The sequence below is a fragment of the Ictidomys tridecemlineatus genome, chromosome 3, assembly GCF_052094955.1.
Source record: "Ictidomys tridecemlineatus isolate mIctTri1 chromosome 3, mIctTri1.hap1, whole genome shotgun sequence".
NCBI classification, from domain to species: domain Eukaryota; kingdom Metazoa; phylum Chordata; class Mammalia; order Rodentia; family Sciuridae; genus Ictidomys; species Ictidomys tridecemlineatus.
The window spans coordinates 206,792,589-206,818,457 of record NC_135479.1 but is presented as its reverse complement, the minus strand read 5'-3'; the positions used below and the strand labels follow the sequence as shown (position 1 = coordinate 206,818,457).

The following is a 25,869-nucleotide window of genomic DNA, read 5'->3' as shown; positions in this document are numbered from 1 at the left end:
CAGGGTTCTCCATCCTCCCAGATCTGGGCCCTCACTGACATGCCATGCCCCCTTCTTCCCTCCCATTTGCTTTCTCAGGGCCTCGGGTGTCCCTGCACATCTCACCCCACAGGCCCTACTTTCCCATGGTCTTTGCACCTGCCCTTGGTGGCACTTTCCATTTGCCACCACACAGGTTTGCACCTTCCCAGCTCCCAGTGAGGACAGCAATGGTCCTTGCTCACTGCTGTATGTTTGGCACCCTGCTCATTTCCATTCACTGAAGGAAGGAGTGGACCAACACAACAGCCCTTGAGCCACCAGCCCAGGCAGGAAGACCTGATTCTTGGCTCTGATAGCAAATACACAGCCTGGAAGTCACCTGCACAGGTGCCCTGATCAAACACCGGGCACACAACACCAGAGCCTCAGTAAGCCACAGAGGGTCCAGCTGCAAACCAGTGCTCAGAGCAGAGTGATGTGGCTTCACTTTGGCATTTCAAAGGGCAGGGGGGGGGGCGGTGGCACCCTACACAGTTGTCCTACTTAGCCAGCCTCCTTCCTCAGGCTGTGTCACAGGATTCTGAGTGCCTGTGGGGCCAAGAATGCTCAATGGTGTCACCTGCTTCTCAGGCTCTAGCAAGTACAGAGAAAAAGTGCCAGAGCCAAAAAAACAGATGCTAGGACCTGAGCGCCAACAATCACCCCAGACACCTAGTGCCTTGTTTGACCTGAGAGGTAAAGACACCTCAGTGATACAGAATGGGCAAGCCCAGATGGCATCTGGGTCCCCAATTCAAGGTGCCCAGAAGTCACTTGGTAGCTATGGGATCAAAGTTAAATCTTGAGTCAAAAAGTAAGGTTAACATTCCCAAGGAGCTAAAGGGACACTCGAGGCTGGCCAACTATGTGCAGCACCACACATCATGAGTGACATGCACTTCAACCTCACGGGAAGTAGGAAGCTCACCTTTAGCAGTATCTGGGCAAAAGGATACTGAGGTGTGGGTTCTTGTGAGCTTTGGCCAAGCGCCTGAGGTTTTAGGAAATCCCCAATGAAACAGGAAGTGGCTTCTTCCCCAGGTAATTTCCACTTTATCCCTTTTTTCCCCCCATTCTATAGTTCCAAGTCACCCTCCTTACTCAATTGTTGCTCTTCAAAGACAGTTTTTATAAGCTTTTGTGCCTGGAAGTTGAAGCTGGTCACTGTCTTGGTTCTTAATAAGAGAAGTGACAAAACAGATGGCCCAGTGCAGAGTCAGCTTTACAGAGGAACAGAGCCCTGGACTAGGTTCCTCCTGGCTCTACAGGCATCTCTTGCCCCTTTCTGTCAAGACAGTCTGATCCCATAAATCAACACAGTCCAGGATTTTAGTGGCTGGCATTTCTACCTCCCATCCATTTTATCCACTGAAGTTCTCCCATCTGCAATGGTGACAGACCACTGTGCAGGACACTCTGAAAAGGTGGAAGGGCTGCTCACGTCTTTCCTATTCATAGCCCTAGGGAGACTGAGGATGAGATTTGCATGACCACTCCAGGAAAAAGCCCCATTTTCACCCATCACAGAAGTCATTCCACTGACAGGAAGTTCCTTCCTCCAGGAGGCCTGCCTAGAGCTGAGGGACATGGAAGAGGCACGTGCCAATAGCCAAGAAAGGACAGGAAACAGTGCCAGAAATCTATGGCCCCAGAGTACACAGCACCCACTAAAAATAACCAGTGACGTGGGAGAAAAGGTTACTGACTTTGTGAAACACACCTGTCCCCACCCCAGGATCTTCAGTGCCCCATATGCTGGAGAACCCGCAGCCAGGCTGGAGCCATGAGGCCTTGCGAGGTGCACGTGCTGAGGCAGGTAAAGAGGCAACACACCTGGCAGAGTTTGTAAAATGTTTATTCCTCTGATAAAAGTTGTTCATATAATATACGGGTCTTCAATTTTTATTTTTGCATGGCTCTTCACTCTGAATTACTGGCTCACAATCCAAGACAGTTCTGTGTTTTGCTCTTCAAAATTGTATTATTGTTTTAAGGAGAAAGTTCTCACTGACTAGGAAATTACATAATGCAAATGAAATAAAAAATGGCCTACTGTGGGTACCCCAGGTTACAGAGCAGCTCTCAGCAGGCAAGCAGTTCTCTCGCCTCTTGCAGCAAAGGGAATCACAAGGCCATCGGCACCTGCACCCCCCACCCCCCACCACCAGATAAAGGCCAAGCTTCTCACTATTCACCCATGCTGCTCAGGCCCCAGACAATTCAATAGAAGGCTAAAATCCAGTCAATCGCCTCACTTCCTCTTCTTTGTAGAATATAATTTTTCCTCAAGCGGGACTGGAACAATGCCTTCACACTCTTTTACTTCCTGGGTCAGAGGGTGTTTAACAACATTTGGTCTGATCACATCGACATCTCGAGACAAATGCTCCATTACACTGTCAACAACTGTTGTTGGTGCATAAAAATCCACCAAGAAATACCTGCAATAAAATAGAAATTGGTGAATTCCTGCATCCTGAAGTGTTCTACAATTTTGATCAATATTCTCATTTTACTCTTCCCAGATATACACCAACTACTCATAAACACAAGACCCCTTCATTAAAACAGAAATTCAGCTTACGAGCATGTAGTATACACCCAACCTGCCTGGCTCTCCCCATTATACTCCTGTGGAAATGTGAATGTAAACTAACTTTATGGCAGCAAAAAGGCATTATGACATACTGTGGGAAATACAAGAAAATATGGTAAAATTATGGGGCAAGAACAGAATTTTCTAGCCCATTAATAAGACTGGATTTTTTTAGACCATCAGTTGCTATTCTTTGTAAAAATATCCACAAGATAGTCTTCTAATTTTCCCAAGGATTTGGGGTGATTTAATGCTCCTAAGAGATACAGTAAGGACCACCAGTTAAGTACACAAACAAGGAAAAAGAAGACTACATTGTATGTACAAGAAATGACAAGAAACAAAAAGAAAATGCCTTGAACTTTGGGGGTAAGAAAAAAAAAGCACACGCATCTCAGGGTGGGCCGATGCTCATGGGCCCTGCAGAAAGCTGTAGTTTAAGGACCCACGGCCCCCTTGCTCCCTCGGGCCTGCTGGAGGAAGTCACAAAGGACAAAGCACCCTCTCCTCTGCGCAACCCTCTTCATGATTCTAAACACTGGGGCCTCCCTTGTACTCTTTGAGGTGGACCACAGTGCACTTAAAGAGCCATGTCGGCACAGAAGTTGGGAATTTGGTGACGTTCTAGCTGGCAGTTTTTCAACATCACCTACTTTGTTCTAGCCACACCTTTTCTCCAGGCCTTGGCCCTCACTGCTCCCGCAGATAGAAATGTTCTTTGTCCAAGTTCCAGGCGCCTCATCCCTCACTTCCACGTGGCTCTGTCCAAATGTCGCCTGCTCAGAGGCCATCTCTGACTTCCCTAAAGTGGCATACCCGCCCCAGCCACCAAGCCTCATGATGCTGTCTCCCTTGCTCAGTGCTTTCCCAGAGACTCAGTCACCCTGGCACAGTATGTATTTGTTTACTGGGTGCCCCACTCCACTAAAACTAACTGATATATAGAGAAGGTCTTTGTTGTCCCCAGCACCCTGAATAGCCTGACATCAGCAGGTCCAGGGAAACTCTTCCACAGTGGCGGTGCTGGCATGAACTGTGCAATTCTCACAGAAAGCACTAAAAACCACATTGAAAATAAACACGTTCTGCAAGGAAGAAAGTCACAAGAAAAAGGATGGCATTCTATGTAATTTAATACAAAGAAAGTTCAAAATTTGCAAGCAAATTTCTGAGGACTGAACTCAGGGGTACTCTATCATTGAGACACATACCCAGCCCTTTTTATTTTGAGATAGGGCCCCACTAAATTGCTGAGGCTGGCCTCAAACTTAATCCTCCTCCCTCAGCCTCCTAAATTGCTGAGATTACAAGCACATACCCACTGCACTCAGCTTAAATTTTGAGTGACTATTTCTTCTTAGCTAGCACTACTGGGAAAATCATTCAGGTAAACAAACAAGAGATGGGAAAACATGTGCCAAGCAAAAAAACTAATCAAAATAGTTATACTGGTTAAAGTGGTTATAGCAGTATCAGATGCAGTGGCCTCTGAAGCCAAGAAAATATCAGGGATAAAAGGAGAGAATTCATTCATGGTGGATTCATCAAGAAGATAGCAACCCCAAATGCACCAAATACCAGAGCTTCAGCATGCAGAAGGCAAGAATTCACAGTACTGAGTGGAGAAACAAATTCACAATCAACTGGAGACTCTTCACATTCTTCTCCCAGAAATTGAGAGAACCAGTGTGCAGGATATCAGCAAAGATAACAAAAAGTGAGCACCAACCAACTGGAAGTTAATGACATTTACAGAACCTGTCACTCGGCCAAAATAGGACACAGATCGTGTACCAAGGTCAAAGATATTCTCAGATATAAAATAAGTGTCAGTGAAGCTGGGGAGCCAAGGAGCAATCATGACAGTTAGCACCATGGAACCATGGTCAGCCACTAGAGCAAGGGGACCATGGAGGTCATACTGTGACAGGGAGATATATCCATAAAACCAATTCTCCAGGTCAATAACATCCATCCCATTACAACAGGGAATAGTTCACCCTGTTATCAATTGCTTATGAGCGATGAACTTAACACATCTATTGTCTTTTATGTTGGCAACCCAATTGAACTCTCTCGTTGTTGTCAACTTACTGTTAACACTCTGAACTCTGAAAGATGGAGAGAGAGTAGTTAGTTTGATGGACTTAGAAGTTTTGAAATCAGCTGAAACAGGTGGATTGAAGGTTGGCCATACAGTGCCCTGTAATGAAGGACGTGGGCAGCAGCAAGTAGTTCTTTCCCCACCTCAAACCAGCAAGCCCGAGGAATAGAATGGGAGCTCAGGGGTGGGTTCCACATCATCTATGGGTTATGGTGCCTCAAAGACATCTGGAAAACCTGGAGGAACCAGCCTATCACATCCTTTGGGGGGGGGGCATAGTCCAAAGTGATACCCATTGCCAGCCCACCTCTTACCAGTCCAAGTGGACTATTTATGCTCATGTTAGCAACAAAAGTCAAATCTGTACCTGGAGCAATTCGAGGAGAAGTAAACTTTTCTCTATAGAACTAGTTGTTAAAAGTGGTAAAATCAAAGCTGCTACTTTCAGTTGGCAAGTAGACAAGTTCTTTCTCCTTACTGAAGTTAAGAAGATGTATTATTTCTCAAAATGCACCCCGAAGATCGCTAACAAATAATTTTCTGCTGTTAAAAATGACTATGAGATGACTTTCAATGAGACTTGTGTCATGCCCTGTGAAGATGATCATCATCTACCTACAGTTCAGTTTGAGTTCACTGACATCGGTGACTTAGAGAACAAGTCTAAAGACACACTTGTAGACATAATCGGGATCTGCAAGAGCTATACAGATGCTTCTAAAATCACAATAAAATTTAACAACAGAGAAGTTTCTAAAAGAAATATCTATTTAATGGACATGTCAGGGAAAGTGGTGACTGCTACTCTATGGAGAGAAGATGCTGACAAGTTTGATGGTTCTAGACATCCTGTGATGGCCATTAAAGGAGCCAGAGTTTTCCATTTTGGAGGACAGAACATTTCCGTACTATCTGAATTCAAGCACTGTCATTTTGAACCCTGACATTTCAGAGGCCTATAAGCTTTGTGGATGGTTGGACTCAGAAGAACAAGCCTTAGATGTTTCCTCTCTAATCTAAAGAGTGGAGAAAAAAGAGAAGGCAACACCAACCGGAAAACCTTATATGAGGTTAAATCGGAGAACTTGGGCCATGGTGACAACGCCGACTATTTAGCTCTGTGGCAATGGTGGTGTCTTTGCAAAGAGAACTGTATGTACCAGGCTTGCCCAACTCAGGGCTGCAATAAGCGATTGACCAACAGAATGGATTATACCACTGTGAAAAGTGCGACAGTGAATTTGCCAATTTTAAATACAGCATGATCTTGTCGGCAAATATTGTGGATTTCCAAGAAAATCAGTGGGTGACTTGTTTCTAGGAGTCTGCCAAAGCTATCCTCGGGCGAAATACTGTTTATCTTGGGGAATTAAAAGAGAAGAATGAGCAGGCATTTGAAGAAGTTTCCCGGAATGCCAACTTTCGATCCTTTACATTCAGAATCGGGGTCAAACTGGTGACCTACAATGATGAGTCTCAAATTAAGGCCACCATGATGGATGTAAAACCTGTGGACCACAGAGACTACAGCAAAAGACTGATGATGAACCCCAGGAGAAATGCAGTGGTGTAGGAGAGCAGTGTGAGTGGGTACAAGTTTGAAAGCAGCAAAAATGGAGTCAGTCTCTTCCCACCTCCACATGACAGTCAGAGTGTAGAGCACCTCTGTGGTGGAGTGGAAGTTTCCCCTGTATGCACCTATTGGGACTCAGGCAGAGCACAAAGTGCTCAGAGGGCTATGGTGCAAACTGTCAGACCCAGGCATCAGTGGCAGGTATCACAGCCAGTCCCTCTGACTTTTATTAAAATTTCATTATCTTCAAGCAGTAATTATGTCACAATTGACTCTAACTCTACAAACAGTGAGATAAATTATGTCACTCAAAAATAAAAAATAAGTGTCAATAAATCTAAAGAAACTCAAATAGTAAGAAAGATCTTCTAAATATTGAATGCTAAATGCACATTTAAATGAAGAATGGATTAAAAGAAATCAAAAGGAAAATTACAAAGAACTTTAAAATAAATGAAACTATAACATATTGAAAATTTGGGGATGCCAGAAAAATAGTACATAGTGAAAAACTGAGCCCTACAAACACTGATATAAGTAAAAAGCAAGTCCTCAAATCAATGATGTCAGTTTCTACCTCCAGAAACTTGAAAAAAGAGCAAATTAAATTCAATAATAGGGAAGAAGATAAGATGGATGGATTGGAGCAGAAATCTCTAAAAAGGAAAAACAATAATAATGAAACTAGTTCAGTGAGATCAATAAAATCGATATGTCTCTAGTCAGATCAATAAAAAAGAGGTAAGATAAATTATCACTATTAAGAAAGAGAAAAGTGAAATGAAACAGCCTTTTAAAGTACTAAAAGGATAGTTGGGGATATTATGAACTGTTTTGAGGCCTGCATTATCTTATACCAAAACCAAAGACAACACAGAAAAAGAAGAGATTCATTTCTCATATGCACAGATAAAAAAAATTCTAGATAAAATTTCAGCAAAATGATTACTATAATATATAAAAAGGACAACCTATCATGACCAATCAGGGCACATATCAAAAATATAATATTGGCTTAACATGTGAAAAAAATACATCAACCAATGTAATTAATAATATTAAACTAACAAAACATTTTAAAACCCCACAATCATTTCAATACAGGTGAATAAAAGCATTAACCAAAATCTCCTACTCATTCCTGATAAAATTCTCAGGAAACCAGAGAGAATTAGAAAACTTCCTCAATCCTACAAAGGACATCTTTAAAAATCCTACAAATAATATTTACCAACTGATAAAATTCAGCTTTCCCCCAACATTGGAAACAAACAAGAATGTCCTCTATAGTATCACTTTTATTCAACAATGCACTGAAAATGCTTGCTAGTGTAAAAAGGCCAGAAAATCAAATAAAAAGGGGATAGACTGTAGCTCAGTGGTACAGCACTTGCCTAGCATGCACAAAGCCCTGCATTCAATCCCAAATACTGTGGGGGCGGGGAGGGGAGAAGAAATAAAAAGCTTCCAGATTGTTAAAGAAGGAAATATAACTGTCTTTATTTGCATATGACATGACTATTGAGAAGACCTAAAGACATTATTAAAAAGATTGGAACCACTGAGTTTAGCAAAGCTGCACAATACAAAATTAATAGACCAAAAAATGACCTTAGTTTACTATATTAACAACAAATAATCAGACATTGGAAATAAATGTGAATACCAGTAGAGAAATATATAATTTTCAAGCAGACTTTTCAAAATCCTTATACAAAAACTGAACTTTGTTCCATACTTGTATCATATAAGAAAATGAGCCTCAAAATGGGACACAGATTTAAATGAGCTTCAAAATGGAACACAGATTTAAATTGGGACCCCGGGTGAAGCCAAGTGTCCTCAGATACAACAACAATGCAAATTAAGACTTTGTTTAATATTAAAATGACTATGATCAAAAAATTTAAAAATTGTGGATAAAATACTGTTACCCAGAATACAATCTTGAAAACACATTTCATGAGATACATAACGACAAAAAACAGCACATGAAAAGATACTTAAAACCATCAATCATTGATAAAATACAAATTAAAGCCACAAAGTGATTTCTGCCAAAATAGCTAAATTTAAAAAGACTGACCATAACAAGTGTTGGTAAGGACTGAGAGAAACTGGAACTCTCATGTACTAGTAGTGGGACTGTCAATGCTCTAACCAATTTGAGAAAACATTTGACATTTTCTTGAATAGTTAAAAAATATATACCTGCTATTATGATCAAGCCTTTTATTTCTAGATTTACCCAAGAGAATTTAAGAGCACAGGTCCATACAATATCTGTGCCTTGCTGTCTGGAGCAACCCAGACTGGAAGCAACATGCATATCAGTCAAATGATAAGCATATGGTGGTAAGCAACTCAGCAACAACAAGGAGTTAGACTCTTGATACACACTATTGACACGTCTTAAAACAATTATTTCAAATGAAGAAACTGGAGTAAAAAAGAGTACATACTGCCTGATTGCATCTAAGATTCCAGAAAATAAAAACAAATCTGAAATAAAAGAGAGCAATTGGGTTGCTTGGGGTGGAGGACAAGAGGGAAGGGATCACAAGGGCAAGAGAAGACAGGATGACGAAAGTTTATTATCTTGATTGCGGTGATTTCATGGGAGTGTGTGTATATCAAAACTTATTAAATTGTATATTTTAAATATGTGCAGTTTTATTGTATATCTATTAAATTACCTCTATAACGTCATTGATTTAAAAATAGTACTTAGGAATCTGAATGTGCAGGACTTGGTAAATGACCTGATAATGGGGTAGGAAAGACAAGGGAGCAGTTACAACCAATGAAGCCTCCTAGATTCCTTGAAAATTGAAGCAGAAATGGTGAATTCTTCCATCATTTTGTGAGCTTCTTGAGATAAGTGACTTTCACACATATTTGCTTACTCTGGAAACTACGCACCAACCTGGTCAAGGCTTAATTCTACTTGCTTATTTCTATCCCCATACGGCAGACAATAGGGTTGCAATCACCCAACTAATGAACTACTCATTTGTTCCACATTTAATTATTGATTGCTTGCCTTGAACAAGGCTCTGGAGTAGAGCCTGAAAAATAAGTGTGAACAATCTCAAATTACCTGCTCTATGCCAGCACCAGTCTTTTCCTCACTTTCCTTGCCCACCACTAATTCTATTTTGGCCACCTGGTGGCAAGAGGAGAGCTTCCTCAGCACTTCTTTCTTCCCATTTATTCATTTGTTCTTTTCTCACTATTCATCAAAATGTCCTTCCAAGCTACCATGCAGGAGTTGTGACCTTACTCTGTCTGCTAGCATTCCCACGACAGCAGGTAGTTTTCCTTTGAACATATATGTACTCTCTGCGCACCTCCCTGCTTCTTTCTTTGCCTTTAGTTTCTTACTTCATTCCACTTGGACACCTGTGCAGGCAGCTTAAGGGCAGTGTGTCGGATAACATGGGAGGAAGGTGTTCAGCAAGGGCCTGGGCTGCTCTGAGCCACCAACTGACAGTCATCACCACTGCCAGCCCTGCTTAGCAAGTCCACAGCCATCTCCTGCTCCCCCAAGTAAAGGCTGCCCTTCAACTTCCTCAAATACTGTCTGGGGTTATCTCAGTTTTACTTATAATATCATTAATAGCAAGAACGGTTTTCTTCCATTTTCTATTCAATTGCATTGCAGGTCTAAGGCACTTTTGTGGGCTATCTTAGAAGTTAGCCCACATGTTCTAAGAGAAAGTATGTTTACAGCTGCCACTAAGAGAAAGTGTATTTACATCCTCTGTCGATCAATCCTCAGTCTTCCTAAACGATGTTCTTCAGAGACCAGCACTCACCAGATCCTAAGAAACACAACCAGAGCTTCTGGATATCATTTTGTGATATGGGCAAAAAGAATAGAAGCCAGATAGATCACAAACCTCATATTTCAGAACTTAAAAAGAAAGAAGCACCTTACATAATAACAGCACTCTCTAATTTTCAAAGTGCTTTCATATCTTTTAAACAGCTTCTGAGAGGATGAAGGGCAGCAGAAACCCCACTCCATGGGAGAAATTGGGAAAGTGGAAGAAGAGGAAGTGGAGCTGAGTGCGGTGTGGTTCCAGCAGTGCTCTCCCAGCCACGAAGACTCCTGGAACTTTCTAGTGTGTGGTTTCCCTACACTCTGCCCGCACCGAGTATTAGAATCTAACATCACTAAAAGAGACTCCAGAAAGGTTCCCTCATTAGCCTGAGCTCACTCAGCTACTAAGTGGTCATAGCCAGGACTCAAACAGAGCAGGTTGTTCAACTCTAGGACACAAGAAACCACTGACTGCTTGGTAATGAAATGAGTTACAAAGTCATAGACTAACTGCTAGAAAGGACAATAAGGACAATGCAGCCCAACCCTTCACAGGAGAATACCAAAGCCAGAAAGGGAAGTGATCTGCCCCAGGTCACAAAGATTTAAGAGGCAAGATCCAGACTCCAGACCCCAGACCACACAGCTCCTCCCTCTATCTGTAAAACCAAGTCCTAGAAAAAGGTCTGGAAATTCTAGGACTGGGCTGTGGAATGGCTTCTGGAAGCTCCCTATTGCCACCCAAAGTCCACTCTTCTTTATTCTCTCAATTCCTTCATGACACTCCTTCAACAACCAAACCCTAAGTGCTGGCCAAAATGCAAATGGTTTGCACCTACAACCACAGCTTGTGACTGTTATTTCACGCTTATCTCCCTGCGGATCTGTGCCTGCGGCTGTTGAGGGCAAAGACTGCTTCCACTCAGTGGCTCCTTCCTTATTACACCATGAAAAGGAAACGTGGCCAAACAGAAAAAGGGGAAAGTGGCTCAGAGATGGGCAGACCTTACTGTGTTCACTCCTTGCTGAAAGGTGAGCTCCTTACCTCCCCACCATAAGGTTACCAAGCAGAAGTTCAGGACACACACAACCTGGCTCCCTGAGTGGCCCAAGAACACAGGTAAATGGTTCATCATGTCCCTCCCATATATGAAGGATCAATTATTTGTTACTTCCAGTAAAGATTCCTCCTCCAACCTGATTACTGTCAGAGCAAACCTGATTATTGAATACCCTACAGGCAAACCTCAGGAGACTGAAACGATGAGGGGGGATGTTCTCCTGGAACACACAGTCTAGCTGCAAAGAGAAGATGCAAGGGCTGCTGTGCCAGCAGAAATCCAGGATTCCATGACTTCAACAAGATTCCCATTCCTGCTGGAGACTGTAGCAATGCCATGACAATCACCGATACCCAACTGTGGGCTGTGGGCTTAGCTAACAACAGATGACTCAAAGAATGAGGATGAGGCTTTTTGCAGACATGAGAATAAACACCCAGGAGAGCCTTGTAACCCACTTGGAGTTGTGGATCCAGACAGTTCCTGAGGCCTGAAGGGGGCTACCATTTACATGACAGCTCAAGTCCCAAAGGTTAGGTGGAAAAAAATGACCTTGGAACTACCTTGATGTCCACTCCCTACATCCTGATGGGGTATCGCACGCATCTGAAATTCAGGAGCTGAGTTCAAGGGCAGGATGCAGAAAAGCACTCAGAGTCTCCCAAGGAATCTGGGAGCCCTTGGCTCCACCTTCACCCTGCCTGAGAGAGGAAAGGAACCAGAAGATTACAGAATCACTATGAAATTACCAATGCTTGCTTCCTGCCCTCACCAATGTAGGCAGAATCAGAACACAAGACTTGAAATCCTACACGTGGACTCTCTTATTTCCATCTATATCCTCACTATAAACTTCTCACTACAGTAGAATAATTCAGAGTTATGATACTGCAACTACCAAAAGCAGACATTGCACTGAGGAAAAAATAATAAAATACTGCAAAGAGCTAGCTTTCCGTTTTCTATTTTCCATTTTATTCTAGTCAGTGATTGAACCAATAAGTAGACAATCATTTTGGAAAAACAATCTAAAATCTAATTCCCAGCACCTTCAGCCATGTGCTGTATGGTGTAAGGGAAATGGTTCTGCATGCATACAAGGTAGCCTAAGCACTACCCCTGTCTAAAACATAACGCCTCACAATATTTGCTTTAAAGTATGTCTCCCCATGTGTGGTTCTATTATAGAATCTGTTCATCTACAAGGCTGGTATCAGCTTTCCTAAGCACATCTCTTCCCTACAGAAAAGCCTGAACTTGTAAGCACACCAACTTTGCAGAAGTGGAAGAGAAGAGGGGCCAAAACAGGTTCAGTACACTAAGGCATTTTATTTTTTTTTTTTTTAAACTGGGAAAAATATTTTCTTTTTTCAAGTTTTTTTTTTTCTTAGTACTAGAATTACATATAATACTGGGATTTGTTGTTACATATTTGTACATGAACACAACAAAATTTGGTCAATTTCATTCCCCGCAAGTCATTTTTTATCAGATACCAACATTCAAAAGAACAGTCAAGTATTCTCCAGGCTGAACTTACCACATGGTCTTCAAAGTGACACTTTAACCTTCCTTTCGATTTCTTAAGACATTTTCACACTAGAAAGAAAACTCTTTCAGAGATCTGAAAAGACCCAGAGAAACAGCTTCCAGGACAGACTGTGCTCAATGCTTGAAAAAAATGAATACCATCCACAGCAGTGTCCTCATGAGGGAAACAGCTGCTTTCCATGTCCCCAGGGTCATCCTAGACCCTGGGTACCACTTGGTCATCTTCTGACACCAGACTGTGCAGACTGCCTATGGCTGCCAGCTCCCAGTCCCACTCCTCCAGGTTTTAAGGGAGAAAATTTGTTTTCTTGTAGTATACTTAAATGCAAGAAAGGTGTTTTTTTTTTAAACTGCATTTTTGTCTTAACCCTGTATTTACAAGTTTTCTACAAAAAGAGCTTGCTTGAACTAGAGTTATATTCTTTGTATGTCTCTCTCAGACAACCTCCCCTTCCCCCTGTCAGACAAGTGGAAATTTCCACTGAAGCACTCAGTGGCGCCCAGTGGGTGGAGGAGGTAGAGGAGGGGGAGGGAGGGCTTTGCAGCCTTGAAGCATCTTGGAGCCTTTTTGTAGATAGGAAACAGATCTGTTTGGATGCCAGTTCCTAAACTATATTGGTTAAACCTTTCTGGATTCAGGCTTCACAGAGACAGTAAATTATTCACCTTAAAACCAAGGCACTGTCTGCATGCAAAAGCCTCATTTCTTTTTATATCAATTGGGTCTCATTTTAAGAACCTTACAAAGCAGAATCCTTACAAATCTAGGGGTACTGCCACTTAGAAACCTCCCAGGACTCAACAGCCTTGCTTTGAAACAGGCTGCAGCATACCTATACTCAAGAATGGGGTCAGGATGCTGGCCTTGACTTGATGCTGGCAGGAAAGCACAAGAACATGGAAATGTTAGCTAACGGGAAAACTACAGAGGAGAATCAATCTCCTCTAGAGATGGTGCCAACACTCTTAGAGTAAACTGCCGATACACTTGGGGAGCAAGTCAGTAAAATTCCACTGATTCACCACAGTGTCAGTTATTTTTATCATTCTGCTTACCCGTAAATAGAAGGGTATCTTGTATGTAGGCCAGCAGAACTTTGCTGTAAGCACCTATCCAAATTTTAAAGTGGTTGAGAATGGAAAAAGAAGGGGAAAAAGAGGCAGAAACCCCTTTACTACTGAAGAACTCTTTATTTATAGTCCAGCAGGCAGCACAGTCTCACAGCAATAAATAAAGTCAGACCAAGTAAATGGAGTCTAACGCCACTGAGGCAGCCTTTTACAGCACACAGAAGCCCAACACTGAAATATGGAACAGCTTCCTCCGTCTACAGTTCTCTCTGCTGCACTGGAAATCTCTCCCTGTCCATCCCCATCTAGTGGAAAGAGGATCTCAAATGGTGTGCATGTCAACTTGTACCCAGTAAGCTACCTGCCCCTTTACAAGGGTCTAAAAGAGCATCAACTCCCACTGCTCCCCACTGTGTGGGGGACATCCTTCCCTTTCAGACAGCGAGGAATATAGCAAACATATTCACAGCACCTTGCCTTCCCCATGGAGTAGACAAGCACATCAGGGTGGGCACATGAAAGCACAGGGGGGAGTTAATGAAGAGGCCTGTAAGAGACTACAGCAAATCCAGAACTAGGAGCGGTTCCTTGCTGTCCTAAGACCCCCCCGCCCCTCTAGGTTGGGCACCAGTGGTTTCCAGACACTGCCTGGTGACAACAGGTTGTAAATGAGGCCAGAAATCTCCATCTGGAAAGCTGGTTCAGGAGAATTAAAAGTCCCCAACCACCCCAAACAGCAGGTGCAGCTGGTCAACTTCGCTGTTTTTTAAGTTTACATCACCTGGTAGGGGTGAGGGGAACTTGGCTTGAGACAGTATCGCCCTTGGGGAAATAGAAAACTAGTGTGAACCCCTTTTATTAAGGTGTCTGAGATATTGACCCCATCCCTGATAAGGGTGAACAGAGACCCAGGCTCCATTCTGCTGCCAGATAGAACAAAGACTAGTATCTTTAAAAACAAATTTAAAATGGTCCTCAGCTGAACACGAATGGCCCATCAACTTCTGACCCTCAGAGAAAATGAATTGAGTATATTTCTGTGGACCAGACTTGTAACTTAACCAAGTTGTTTTAGTGGGAAAACAGTTCTTAGTTACAAACAACGAACTTACAAATTTCTGGAACATACTTATCTCTAAAGTAGGGACTGACCAAATTAATATTTGGGATGGAAATGATTATATTTTTATTTTTGGCATAACCTGGAAATAGGCTGATAAAATAATAAGTAATGGCACCATTCCCAAAGTGTCCCCCGCTGGAAGACATCCCTGATAACTGTAAGGCAGTGGCTCTCTCCTTGCCAGGCACTGTCTATCCTTCAGCCCATCTGGCCTATATGCAGCAGGAGGCCAATCTGGGGGAGGAGGTAGGGATAGAGAATGGCAGTGGTAATCACCCAACATGCTGGGAAACTAACTGTGACAGGGACAGCTGGTTGTCAGCCTGGGCCTGGCCCTACTGCTATGAGGCACCTTTACTCACAGTCCCTTTGTTGGTACCCAGATTACTAAGCAGTCAAGTCCCTAATTAGATGGAAAATTCCTTGACACCAGGAACCATCCTGAGACCTATGGATACCACTAGGACAGACCACTTCTTCTTGTGAATGTAAAAATAAAAGCACACGATACCAGCAATTATAGCACAATGGAATGTGATTCTCAAAAGGGCATCTAGGCTTACTTCACAAGCCAGCTAGAAGAATGGCTCTCACAACTAGCATCAAGATTAAAACTGGTGCCTTGCCTAAACTGCAAATATATGTCGTGGCCTCCTCAGCTGCTGAAAATTAGCCAAAACTTTGACTACTAAATGCATAAGTGACAAGTCCACTCTGTTTCTTCTTAACTATTTTTTAAAAGTGAGACTTCTCCAGCTTCTAGCAACCAAGAGCACATAATCCACTTAATAAATATCTGCAATATCATTTTGACCATGTGCAATAATATGAATAGTTTGCCAACTGAAGGAAAAGTTGACTAAGGTTAGTGACTCCAGGGGACTGGCCAAAACCAAGAGAATATCCAACTAATCTCAAGCTCCCATCTGGACACATCACTGGCTTCTCTTTATCCAGTTAATTCCAATACACTTGCTCTCAAATGCTCAGTGACCAAAAGTCACTGTGGAGAATATTCACAGTTTTTACAAAATTAAAAGGCAATATGGTCAATGGGATTTAACCGAAGGGCTTACCACCATTTATATGCCAATGCACGTAAGTTTTTAGAAGGGAGTAGATCGTGCAAGGCTTTCCATATCTAATTGATCACATACACCCCATTTTTCTTTTGAAGCTTCTCTCTAAACATTGGGAAAAAGAGTACCTTTAAAACAAATAAATACTAGGCACTGACTTGTCTCAGAAAAATAAGCTAAATCTCTCTGACCACAGCTGGGAATCTCTTTTCTATGAATGTATACCACACATACATGTATAAACTCTAAGTGTGCTGTCTCTCCTTTGCTAAGGACAGTGAAGTTAAAACAAACAAACAAACAACAACAAACAGAAATAACATCTTTAAAGGCGAATGAATTAAGTGAATGTAACCAAGTCCTTGGTGAAGCACATGCAGATATGGTCAGGAATTCAAAGTGCAGGGCTAGGGCTGTCAGCAGTTTCAGGGAATTTATTCTACCCATAAAGAAAAGAGTGACCCCTGCCCCCGCCCACACACACACACACTCAGCACTGCACTGCACGCAGAGGCCTGATACTAAAGGAGTTCATATGATGGCACTCAAAGCGTGATCCTAAACAAGCAACGTCAGCATTCCCCCATGCACTTGTTAGAAGTGCATATTCTAGAGTGCTGGTCACACCAGCCCTCAAAAAAGTTAAAAGTCCTGTGCTTGGAAAAACTGTAGAAGGAGGTCCTCCTACTGGATACCCCTGCAGTACCACATGAATGAGGAAACTGACTTTTCTCCCTGTACAGTGCCTTCCATCTGAGAACCTGGTTAATAATTCTGGCCAGATCTTATATGCTCTGTTCTCTTTTGTTTGTTTGGAAATGGGAGTCTAAGTTGCCCAGGCAGGCCTTCAATTCCTGGCTCAATTCATCTTTCTCCTTCAGCTGGGACTACAGGTGCCTATCACTACATGACTTATATGCTCCTTTATAAACAAAATCCACCATCTTGTTGTTAAAGCCATACCCATTTGTGTTTAAGTCTAGAAAGAAGGAAGGAAAAAAGGAAAGGAGGGAGGGAGGAAGGGAACTTAGTTACACATACCCCTCACAATCTCCATTCCTCACTCCCTGATTGTGGAAGAAGCCTAGCCATTGTGTATTTCCTGTTGCTTAGCAATGCTCAGGTACTCTCTTCCCAGGTACTCTCAAGAAGGTGAACACTAGTATAAAATAATGTGAGGCAAGCAAAAGAGGAGGTCTGTAGCACATGCCACATCCCAGTAGAAGTTGAAATGCCGTAAGAAAGCCTCTGTGGAGGTGTGACTCCACTGAGGCCCCAACATGCATTCCACCTGCACATAACCACAAAACAAGACTGAAGCAGCATTTTGTCCACAAAGCACATCTGCAGAGATTATACTGCTTGGTCCCCGGGACAATATGAATGGGAGAATGACCACCTGAATTCCATGCCCAAGGAAGCTGGAAAAGAAAAGCTACATGAATTGCTCACCACAGAGAGCTGCTGAGTACTGGAGGGAGAGTGGCATCTTTTGCCCCTGGGCTTGCCCCACTGTGCTAAAGACTAATTCCATCTTCTCTAATACTGACCTACAAAACCCAACAAAATATGAGAAGATTCTTCCCCCAAACCAGAAACCTTGCGTGTAAAAAAGACACCACTAAAGCTTAAATAGCTTCAAACCCCCTCTATACATTATTTACAAAGATAGTTATTAGCACAGTATCAAACCCTTGTTTGAGGAAGATGCTGTATCCTGTGAGAGAAAATAATGCCACGACAGAAACTCATCATTAATCGGAGTGGGTAAAACCATACTTCTCATGTGGATTAGCTCTGCTGGTGTATACTGGTCAGAAGAAGCACATCTGCTTCTCTGCAACCTACTTACTCAAAAAGAATGTGCTGAGTATGTGGACACACACTGTTCACTGAGGTGTTTTAAAGACTAAAGTTAAAAGAAAATGTTAGGGACAAAGATGTTCAGTTTGACAAGAAAAGCCTCCCATAATTGAGAGCTTATAAGCCTCTGTGTGTAGGATGGCCTATTTTGCTCTGATTATAGTCTGCCAAGGGCCAGCATAACTGCATCCTATTTACAACATGACACTGCTGTGATACAACCTGAATGACACCCAATAAAAGAGGGATTTGACTGCGAAATTATGATAATTTCTAAGATAGATAAGTATTCTCTAATGAGTCCATCAAAGACATTTTCCACGCATTTCGCGAAGAAACTTACCCGCCTTTCCTGTGCTGCTGACTGTGGGCGAAGATCTTATAAGGAAGTACTCGCTCACCCAGGTTTTCCAAGTTCCTCACTATGGCTCCTTTGTCCATCAGGGCTTCTATTGTCCGTTTCAAAGCAGCAGCAGTCTCTGGCTGGTTTTTGATTGTTTGTTTTCATTTTTAAAAAGAAATAAAAAAAAATCATCACAATCAATATGAGAACTAGAATGATTAAGTGCAGTCAGTTCCAATCATAACACCTCTACTGGCAGGGATCTCTGGGTTAAAGCAAGAGAAATTTGGTTTTGGTTAACTTAAGAGTGTGAGAGGAGATGTTTATTATAAAGATATGACAGCTCACAGACACAGAGGAAAAATATGGAGAATCAGGCTTCAGAGAGTTCCAAGGTCAGATCAGCTCCAAGAATCTGGGAGGCAGGAACTTATGAGTGGCTTCTTCAGAACACCTGAGCCAGGTACAATCAGTACAAATCACTGGTCAGTCCTTGTATCTTATGACTCGAACTCCAGGAGAAGAGCATCCTGTTGTCTGAACAGTTGACCATTCCATCAAAACCATAGCCTGTAGTTCCCGAAATATTAGAAGATGGGCTGGAGCTGGAGCTCAGTGGTAGAACACCTGCCTCAATGTGTGAAGCACTGGGTTGAATTCTCAGCACGGCATAAAAATAAAGAAACTGTGTCCATCTACAACTAAAAAAATATTTTTTTAAAAAAAGAAATGTTAGAAGGCTATAACCAAAAGGGGGAAGGATAAGTCCCAATCTCCGCCCTCATGGAGCTTACAATCTAATAAAACACATGGAAGAAGATCAGAAAGAAGAACAAAAGAGTAGCAGAGAGAGCAGGGGGCTCATGGAAGGAAGAAACACCTTTAGTTGGGAGAAGGGCCTCATTAAGGAAAGCTTACATGGCAGGAGCCCTGAAAACGAAGACTGGAGATGGAACACACAAACCAACCAGGCACCAAGTACAGGTTTAAGGGCAAGAAAGCATGAGGCCACTGAGATAAAGCCACAAGTTCCAGAGGATGAGATCAGGTCAAGGAGGGCTGAGAAGATGACAATAGGCTGGATTTGATGACATAAGTAATAAAAGCCTTTATAAAAAATAAAATTCAGCCAATATAAAATCCAATCACGCAGAGATATAAGACTTGAACCATCTGAAGTATTTCCAGGCATCTCTATATGTATATACGTTAACAACAAAATGTGGGAAGATAATTCACAATACACCTGAAAAATCCAACTTGTACAATGTGGAGAAGGAGGGTAAGCTGTGGCAAAAGAGGGCACCAAAACCTGGTGGTTAGTGTCATTAGCAGCTGACAGAAATCTGGAGAAACCAGCTGGGGACAGTAAACAATGAACTGGGTTTAGGACACACAAAGTGTGAGATGTCTGTGGCTCCCAGGGTTGACCCAAAGATAGAAATTCTAAATTCCAATACAGGTGGGTTAGAAATGCATGTTTTATAGTCATCTGTGCATCCAGCTACTGGAAGCCCTGAGGAGGTGGCTCCTGCAGTGAGGGAAGAAGAGGGTATGAACAACAGAACCTTGAAGAGCATAAACATCTAGAAGCTGACAAGAGGACTCAAAGTCAAAACTATGAGGAATATCAGGAGCCTGCCTTGTCACAAAAAATTAAGAAAAGAGACAGCCTCCACAATGTGGGGTTGAGAATGGAGTAAAGTAAGAGCCATAACCTGGTGAGTACAGGGGCACTTAGCAACATGTGGTCAGAAGGCAGACTGCAGTTCCCAAGGCAAAGGTGGGACAGCAATGACAGGGAGAAAGTGCCAGAGCTCAAGGGGCAAGCAAGTCTGAGCAAAGTGTTTCAGGAGAAAAAACACATTAAGAGTAAAACAGGAGTTAATGGCAAATGCACCAGTCAAGAGATTAAATGTAGCATTTTTAAATAACAACAACAATGACAGCCATGATTTACTACCTGACTGCAACAGGCCTGACATTGGTCTAGTAGTGTTTTATTATTACATATTTAACCTTCACCAAGAAATAAAATAAAGTAAAAAAGGAGCTGAGAAGCTTTACAGACTTGGAACTGAGCCTCTAAGAGATGCTATGACAAGGCAGTTAGTAACTGAAGAGCCTGTGGTAAGGAAAAGGAAAACAGCTAGGGGAGGTGGAAGGAGTAGCAAACAGGGGCACTTCTAGAACTCAGAGAACAACACAAGCAAGGAGATCTTGAAGTACAGGAGGGAACTGAAGAAAAGGCTTTCTCCCCATGGCTGCAATGATCAGAAAACTGCAAATAGTAGATTTTCCATAGTCATTCTGGTGACCATGGAAAATCTACTATTTTGGAAACATTTTCTTTCTGACAAATACTGCTAAGACATTATCATAAAGTTTAGAAAATTTTCACTTTTGTTTCATGTTGTAGTCCACTATTGATTTAAATAATCCCAACTGAAATATTATGTTTATATATTTAACCAACCTTATGATAAAACAGAATTTTCCTGAAAATAATAACATTAGGGATCAAAATCTCTTCCCATTAACTATGTAAAAACTCTATGGCAATTGCTCCTTATGATAGTATCAAATATATGCAGTTCTAATCACATGAAAACTGAATTTTCACATTTCAGTAGTTCACAAAGACATTTTCATATTTCTGCAGAAGCCTCATTATTAACAGGATAATATTTCATTTCATTAAAAATGCTATTTCTTGACCTGGCATTACATCAATTAACTTATAATACAGTGGATGTACAGTCTATCTAAAGATTAAAAAATTATAGATTAAATAATTAAATTATAGATTCCTACAGTCTTTTGATTAGTAACCTAAATCATAAATTTTAATTTAAGTTTTGCTTGATTAAAGAAGACTATCTCAATATCTCATGTCTTGTTTAAAATCTAACCAAATTGTTTACAACACGAAATAGGGAGTACCCTCTTCTGAAGTAAAAGCTTGTAAAATAAATTTTTTTTAACATCTGTGCCAAAATGGGGAAATGCTGCTAACAAGAATGTAATTTAGGAAAATATCAAAACACACCTGTTTGACTTTGGTATGTAAAGGTCATGTTGGAAGAATACTTGAATGGTTATATTAATTTGACTGCAACTTCAAATTACCCCAAATGTTAAAAAGACTGAAGGAAGAGCAAAAACATTTCTTGTTTATTAGGGTAGTCCAACATGTCCCTCCTATAATAAAGCAGGCTCAGCAAACCAGGGCCCATGGGCCAGATGCAGATCACTACCTATTTTTGCAAATAGTTTTACTGGAACATGGCCAACTCATGAATCTGCATAATGTCTAAGGGCTGCTTTTGTGCTTAAAAGGAGATCTGTGGTTAAAACAGAGACCATATGGCCCAATTCCTAATATAATAATCCCTGCTTTACATTGTGATGGATTGAAGAAATTGGTAGGGCCTCAATCCACTCACCCTAAAATGCACCAGATAACCACAAGTGACTGAGAGGTACAAAAAGTGAATTCCCCATAGGATGGGCCATCAGAGAAACATACAGGGTTACCACCTAATGAATGACCACCATCAGCCTCAACTTACCACAGGGCTCAGAACAGATTCTGTACTCACTACCCCATCCATATGCTCTTAATCTAATCAACCCAGGTTGCCAAATTCAGCCTCCCTAATTTGATGAAGCCTAGAGATCCAATAAAATGAAATACTTAGGCTGGGTGTGTGTGTGTGGGGGGGTCTGTTTAGCACAATTTGTAAAAGTATATGGTTCATTGAAAGCAAATGATTTTGTGGCCATGATTCTCAGTTACAAGGTCTCTGAGCCATTCAATTCCATCTATTCTAAGTCATGCATGCTTTTTAATGAGCTTTCCCCACCCATCTGAAAGCAGTACCCTCTGAGACTTTCCCAACCTACCAATATGCCAATTAAACAATTTTGGGGGGCTGAGTGGAAAATAAATAATAAATATGAACTAGAACTAGGAAAACCAGAATCTAGTCCCTGATCACTGATTAATGAGCTATAACACTTTGGATAAAGTCATGCCTCAGTTTTCTCCTCTGCCAAATAAGTGGTTCTCAATTTTCCTGTTTCTACAAGCCTTACCTAAACAATATTTATAATGTTGTAATTCTCAATACCTCCTGAGGACATACACAATTTGATAAGTCTCTTTTTTATGTCCCTCCTTTCTGAATCTTCATCACCCAAAGAACCCCTTCTGGGCATTCCTGATGTCATTCTCATTTACTTCTAACATCACTTATGGTAATCAATATTCTTTTGCTAACTTTGCTCATCAGGTACACAACTTTATTCCAAAGTCTTAAGAGTCCACAATAAGGAATAAGTATAGACAGATGGTTAAATTATTTAAGGTATCAATTGTACCTTCCTAAGAGCATCTCTTGCTTCCTTATTCCTATCTTCTCTCAAGGATCCCGAGTTTCCTCCTATCTATAACACAGTGCTCACTGCCAGGGTAGTGACCATAAGAACGAAGCCAAATTACAATACTAGTGCTTTCCTCTTTGTCTTATGTAGTACCAAAATGCTGTTAATACTGATATTATATTTCAAAAAGATCCAGAATTCATCTAGAAGTGAAACTAAATGCAGTCATGCATTCGGTCACTATGCAAACATATGCTATCATTGAGTCATACAATCTTATGAGATCACTAGCTTATATGCAATCCATCGCTGAATGAAAAGCCATCATGCAGTTCATAGCTATATAAAACATTTCACATGTTTCGACATCAAGTTCAAATACACATTCAAATATAAATGATAAAAGTTACATTGTTCTAAGCATGATTTCAGTTATGTGCAGAATCTAAAAGAGCAGAATGCAGACATGAAGAGTAGGATGGTTGTTCCATTTATTGAGGGAAGTAGGGAATGGGGGGAGAAGAACCTTGTTAGTCAAAGTGTAAGACGTTTAAGTTAGGTGAGAGAAGTTATACTGATCTACTGCATGGCCACAGTGACCAGAGTTAATATTTCATTTCAAAATTGATAAGACTATATATATTTTCTAAAGACTATATTTTAACATGACCAGTGCAACTCCACATTATGTACACAACCACAAGAATGGGATCCTAATTGGAATGAGCTGTATTTCATGTACGTATGTCAAAATACATTCTACTGTCATGTATATCGAAAAAGAAAAAAAAAATTACACTGTTCTAATTATTTGCTGGTAAGATAAAGTATCACCTGACAATTTAAAGTAACAGTATTTTTTAAAATAATTACTCCTAGAAAAAATTAAAATCAATTTTTACATTATCAATTACTAAAATGACCATAACCATTAGTATACAAAAGACAAAGAAAACCCAACAGTTAACTTCAAATATTTGCAGGTCTATTATGTAAAAGAGATTTGCTTTTTGATTTGACCTCAAGGGTAGACTAGAATCAAAGGGTAAAGTTTACAGAAAAACAGCCTTTGTGTTTTGCAGAACACATTTCTGAAAAATACAGCTGTACGAAAATGAAATTGGTTGCCATGTAAAGTATTGGCTCTCCATCACCTGAGATACAAATAAGATATTGGATGCCCACCTTCATCAATATTTGCAGTGGGTGGGAGGTTGAACCCAATCACTTCTAAATCCCCTACCAAGGCTAAATTCCTCTCTATTCTGGTACCATTCATCATTCTAAAGGGCATTCCTTCGTGAAACTGCCTTTTTTGAAAACTGCAATTGTGTGGTGGTGAAGAATACATGGACTACTAGTGGAAACTGGTACCACTGTCCAAATTTATGTCAATGTGCTTGCTCTTTTACCCACTTGGTTGTGCTGACACCCCATCTCCAGAAGTTGAAAACCCAAGCCTAACTTTTGAATACCCCCAAACTTAATACTAATAGCCTGCCGTTAACCAGAAGCCTTAATACTAATAGCCTGCTGGTAACACAGGAGTCAATTAACATACTTTTATGTTGTATGAATTACACACAGCAAAAAACATGACAAATGGCAGGATACTTTTTACAGTACAGAGGAACTGCTCATGTGGTAACTACATCCACACAGTGTTTTAAACAGATACCTGCAATACCTGAGCTCACTATAACATCAACAAGAGATAGCTAGGAAATTATTAAAGAATTACAATGTGTTCTACACTTACTTTTATGCAATTATGATTCAATACTATACCTTTATTTGTCCACATACAATCTAAATATGTACATGTATAAATTTTAATAAATTTTAACTCTTTATAATTAATTTGTGTATACTTTATGGTACTCAATGATAAAGTAGACTATCATCTTCTAAGTATTTATGATGTGTCTTTTCCTTTTTCCTATATTTCCAGGACATGTGGTTCGTTTGAGTTTTTTCAAATGAACCCAAATTTAAAAAGAAAGGAAGTACAACAGACTTGAGTATGTCAATATGTAAATCAATAGAAGTGTAACTGATGTGATTCTGCAATCTGTATATGGAATAAAAATGGGAGTTCATAACACGCACACACACAAAAAGAAAGCCTATACATGAACCTATGAAGTTCAAACTCATGTTGTTCAGAGGTCAACTCTATTGCTTTCACAATGATCCCCTCCAAGAGTACTGGGGAAGCCCAAAGGTCCTCAGATAGTGTTGAAAATCACAGTTCTAGAAATTCTTGACAGGCAGTTTCTATAATAAAGATGAGAGCAAAGAGGTGAGAAGGATAACAGACCGGCATCTTACTTGCCCTAAAACAAAATCCTCTCAATAAAGTTATTTTAACCAATAATTCATGAAAAGATCAAAGACTGATGCTTAATCTAATTATATATACTTATGTCCCAGAAAAGAAACTTGCCAACAACAAATTTATCTATTCATTTTGAGCCAGCGCACCCAACTAGCACAATACCACTCTCCCCATTCACTGGGAAATTAAAAACACCTGGAACTCACAAAACTTAAGGGCACATACCTACAACTTGCCCTCTTCCAGAGTGCCTCCTACAGAGTTATAGGGCCAGAGCAGGTACAGCCAGGACAGAAAATATAAAAACCTATGAAAATGTAAAGGCAAAAGCTTTTCCATTCTCTGTTGAACCTTAAAGACCTATCTCCTTTAAAACATTTCCTTTAAATTTAATTTTTTTTTTCAATAGAGAGACTGTCCCTGGAAATTCTGCTAAGAATTCTCATAACAATTTGAAAAAGAAAATCCATAGCACTAACCTTTCTATATAGTTCAACAGGTCTCCAGGGGAATGGCAGTAATTCTGCAACTAGCAGACCCTGGAAGAACAACCTTAAGTGTGTGAAATTTCAGCCCTGCCTAGGTAGTGTGCAAAGCTTCACTGACACTGTTACCCCCAAAACTTTTGATCACATATTTTGGTTCCAGAACCCCTTGTCCCCCAATTTGGTAAACCAACAGTTGCTGTGTTCTAGGTAATAAAGGATTAAAAAATTATCAAACACAGAAGCTATTTAAAATCAGAATGTCATTCTGTAAGGACAAGCCACGAATGCTAAGAAACATAAAGACACCTAAATACATGTTTAAACACGACCACTTACCTAAATGGGTTATTATGCACCAAATAACTGGAAGTGAACTTCTATAGGCATTTCAAAGGTCAAAGATAGAAAACACTTTTGAAAACATAATTATTCTACTACCTTTCCAT

General features: G+C 40.8%; 1 protein-coding gene and 1 pseudogene across 2 annotated transcripts in view; one reads left to right on the top strand and one right to left on the bottom strand.

Annotated features, from left to right (window-relative positions):
• Positions 1 to 1,860: 1,860 nt before the first annotated feature.
• The window catches only part of Mrps6 (mitochondrial ribosomal protein S6), a 65,964-nt gene continuing 41,955 nt past the window's right edge, over positions 1,861 to 25,869 (bottom strand). For both annotated transcript variants that reach the window (XM_078044589.1, XM_078044588.1), the window contains exons 2-3: positions 18,212 to 18,351; positions 1,861 to 2,462 (exon numbers count right to left, since the gene is read on the bottom strand). In XM_078044589.1, coding sequence (XP_077900715.1) covers positions 2,273 to 2,462; positions 18,212 to 18,351 — 330 coding nt within the window. In that variant the 3' untranslated portion in view covers positions 1,861 to 2,272. The remainder of the gene's footprint in view (positions 2,463 to 18,211; positions 18,352 to 25,869) is intronic.
• On the top strand, positions 3,582 to 6,588 carry LOC101974654 (replication protein A 70 kDa DNA-binding subunit pseudogene; annotated as a pseudogene).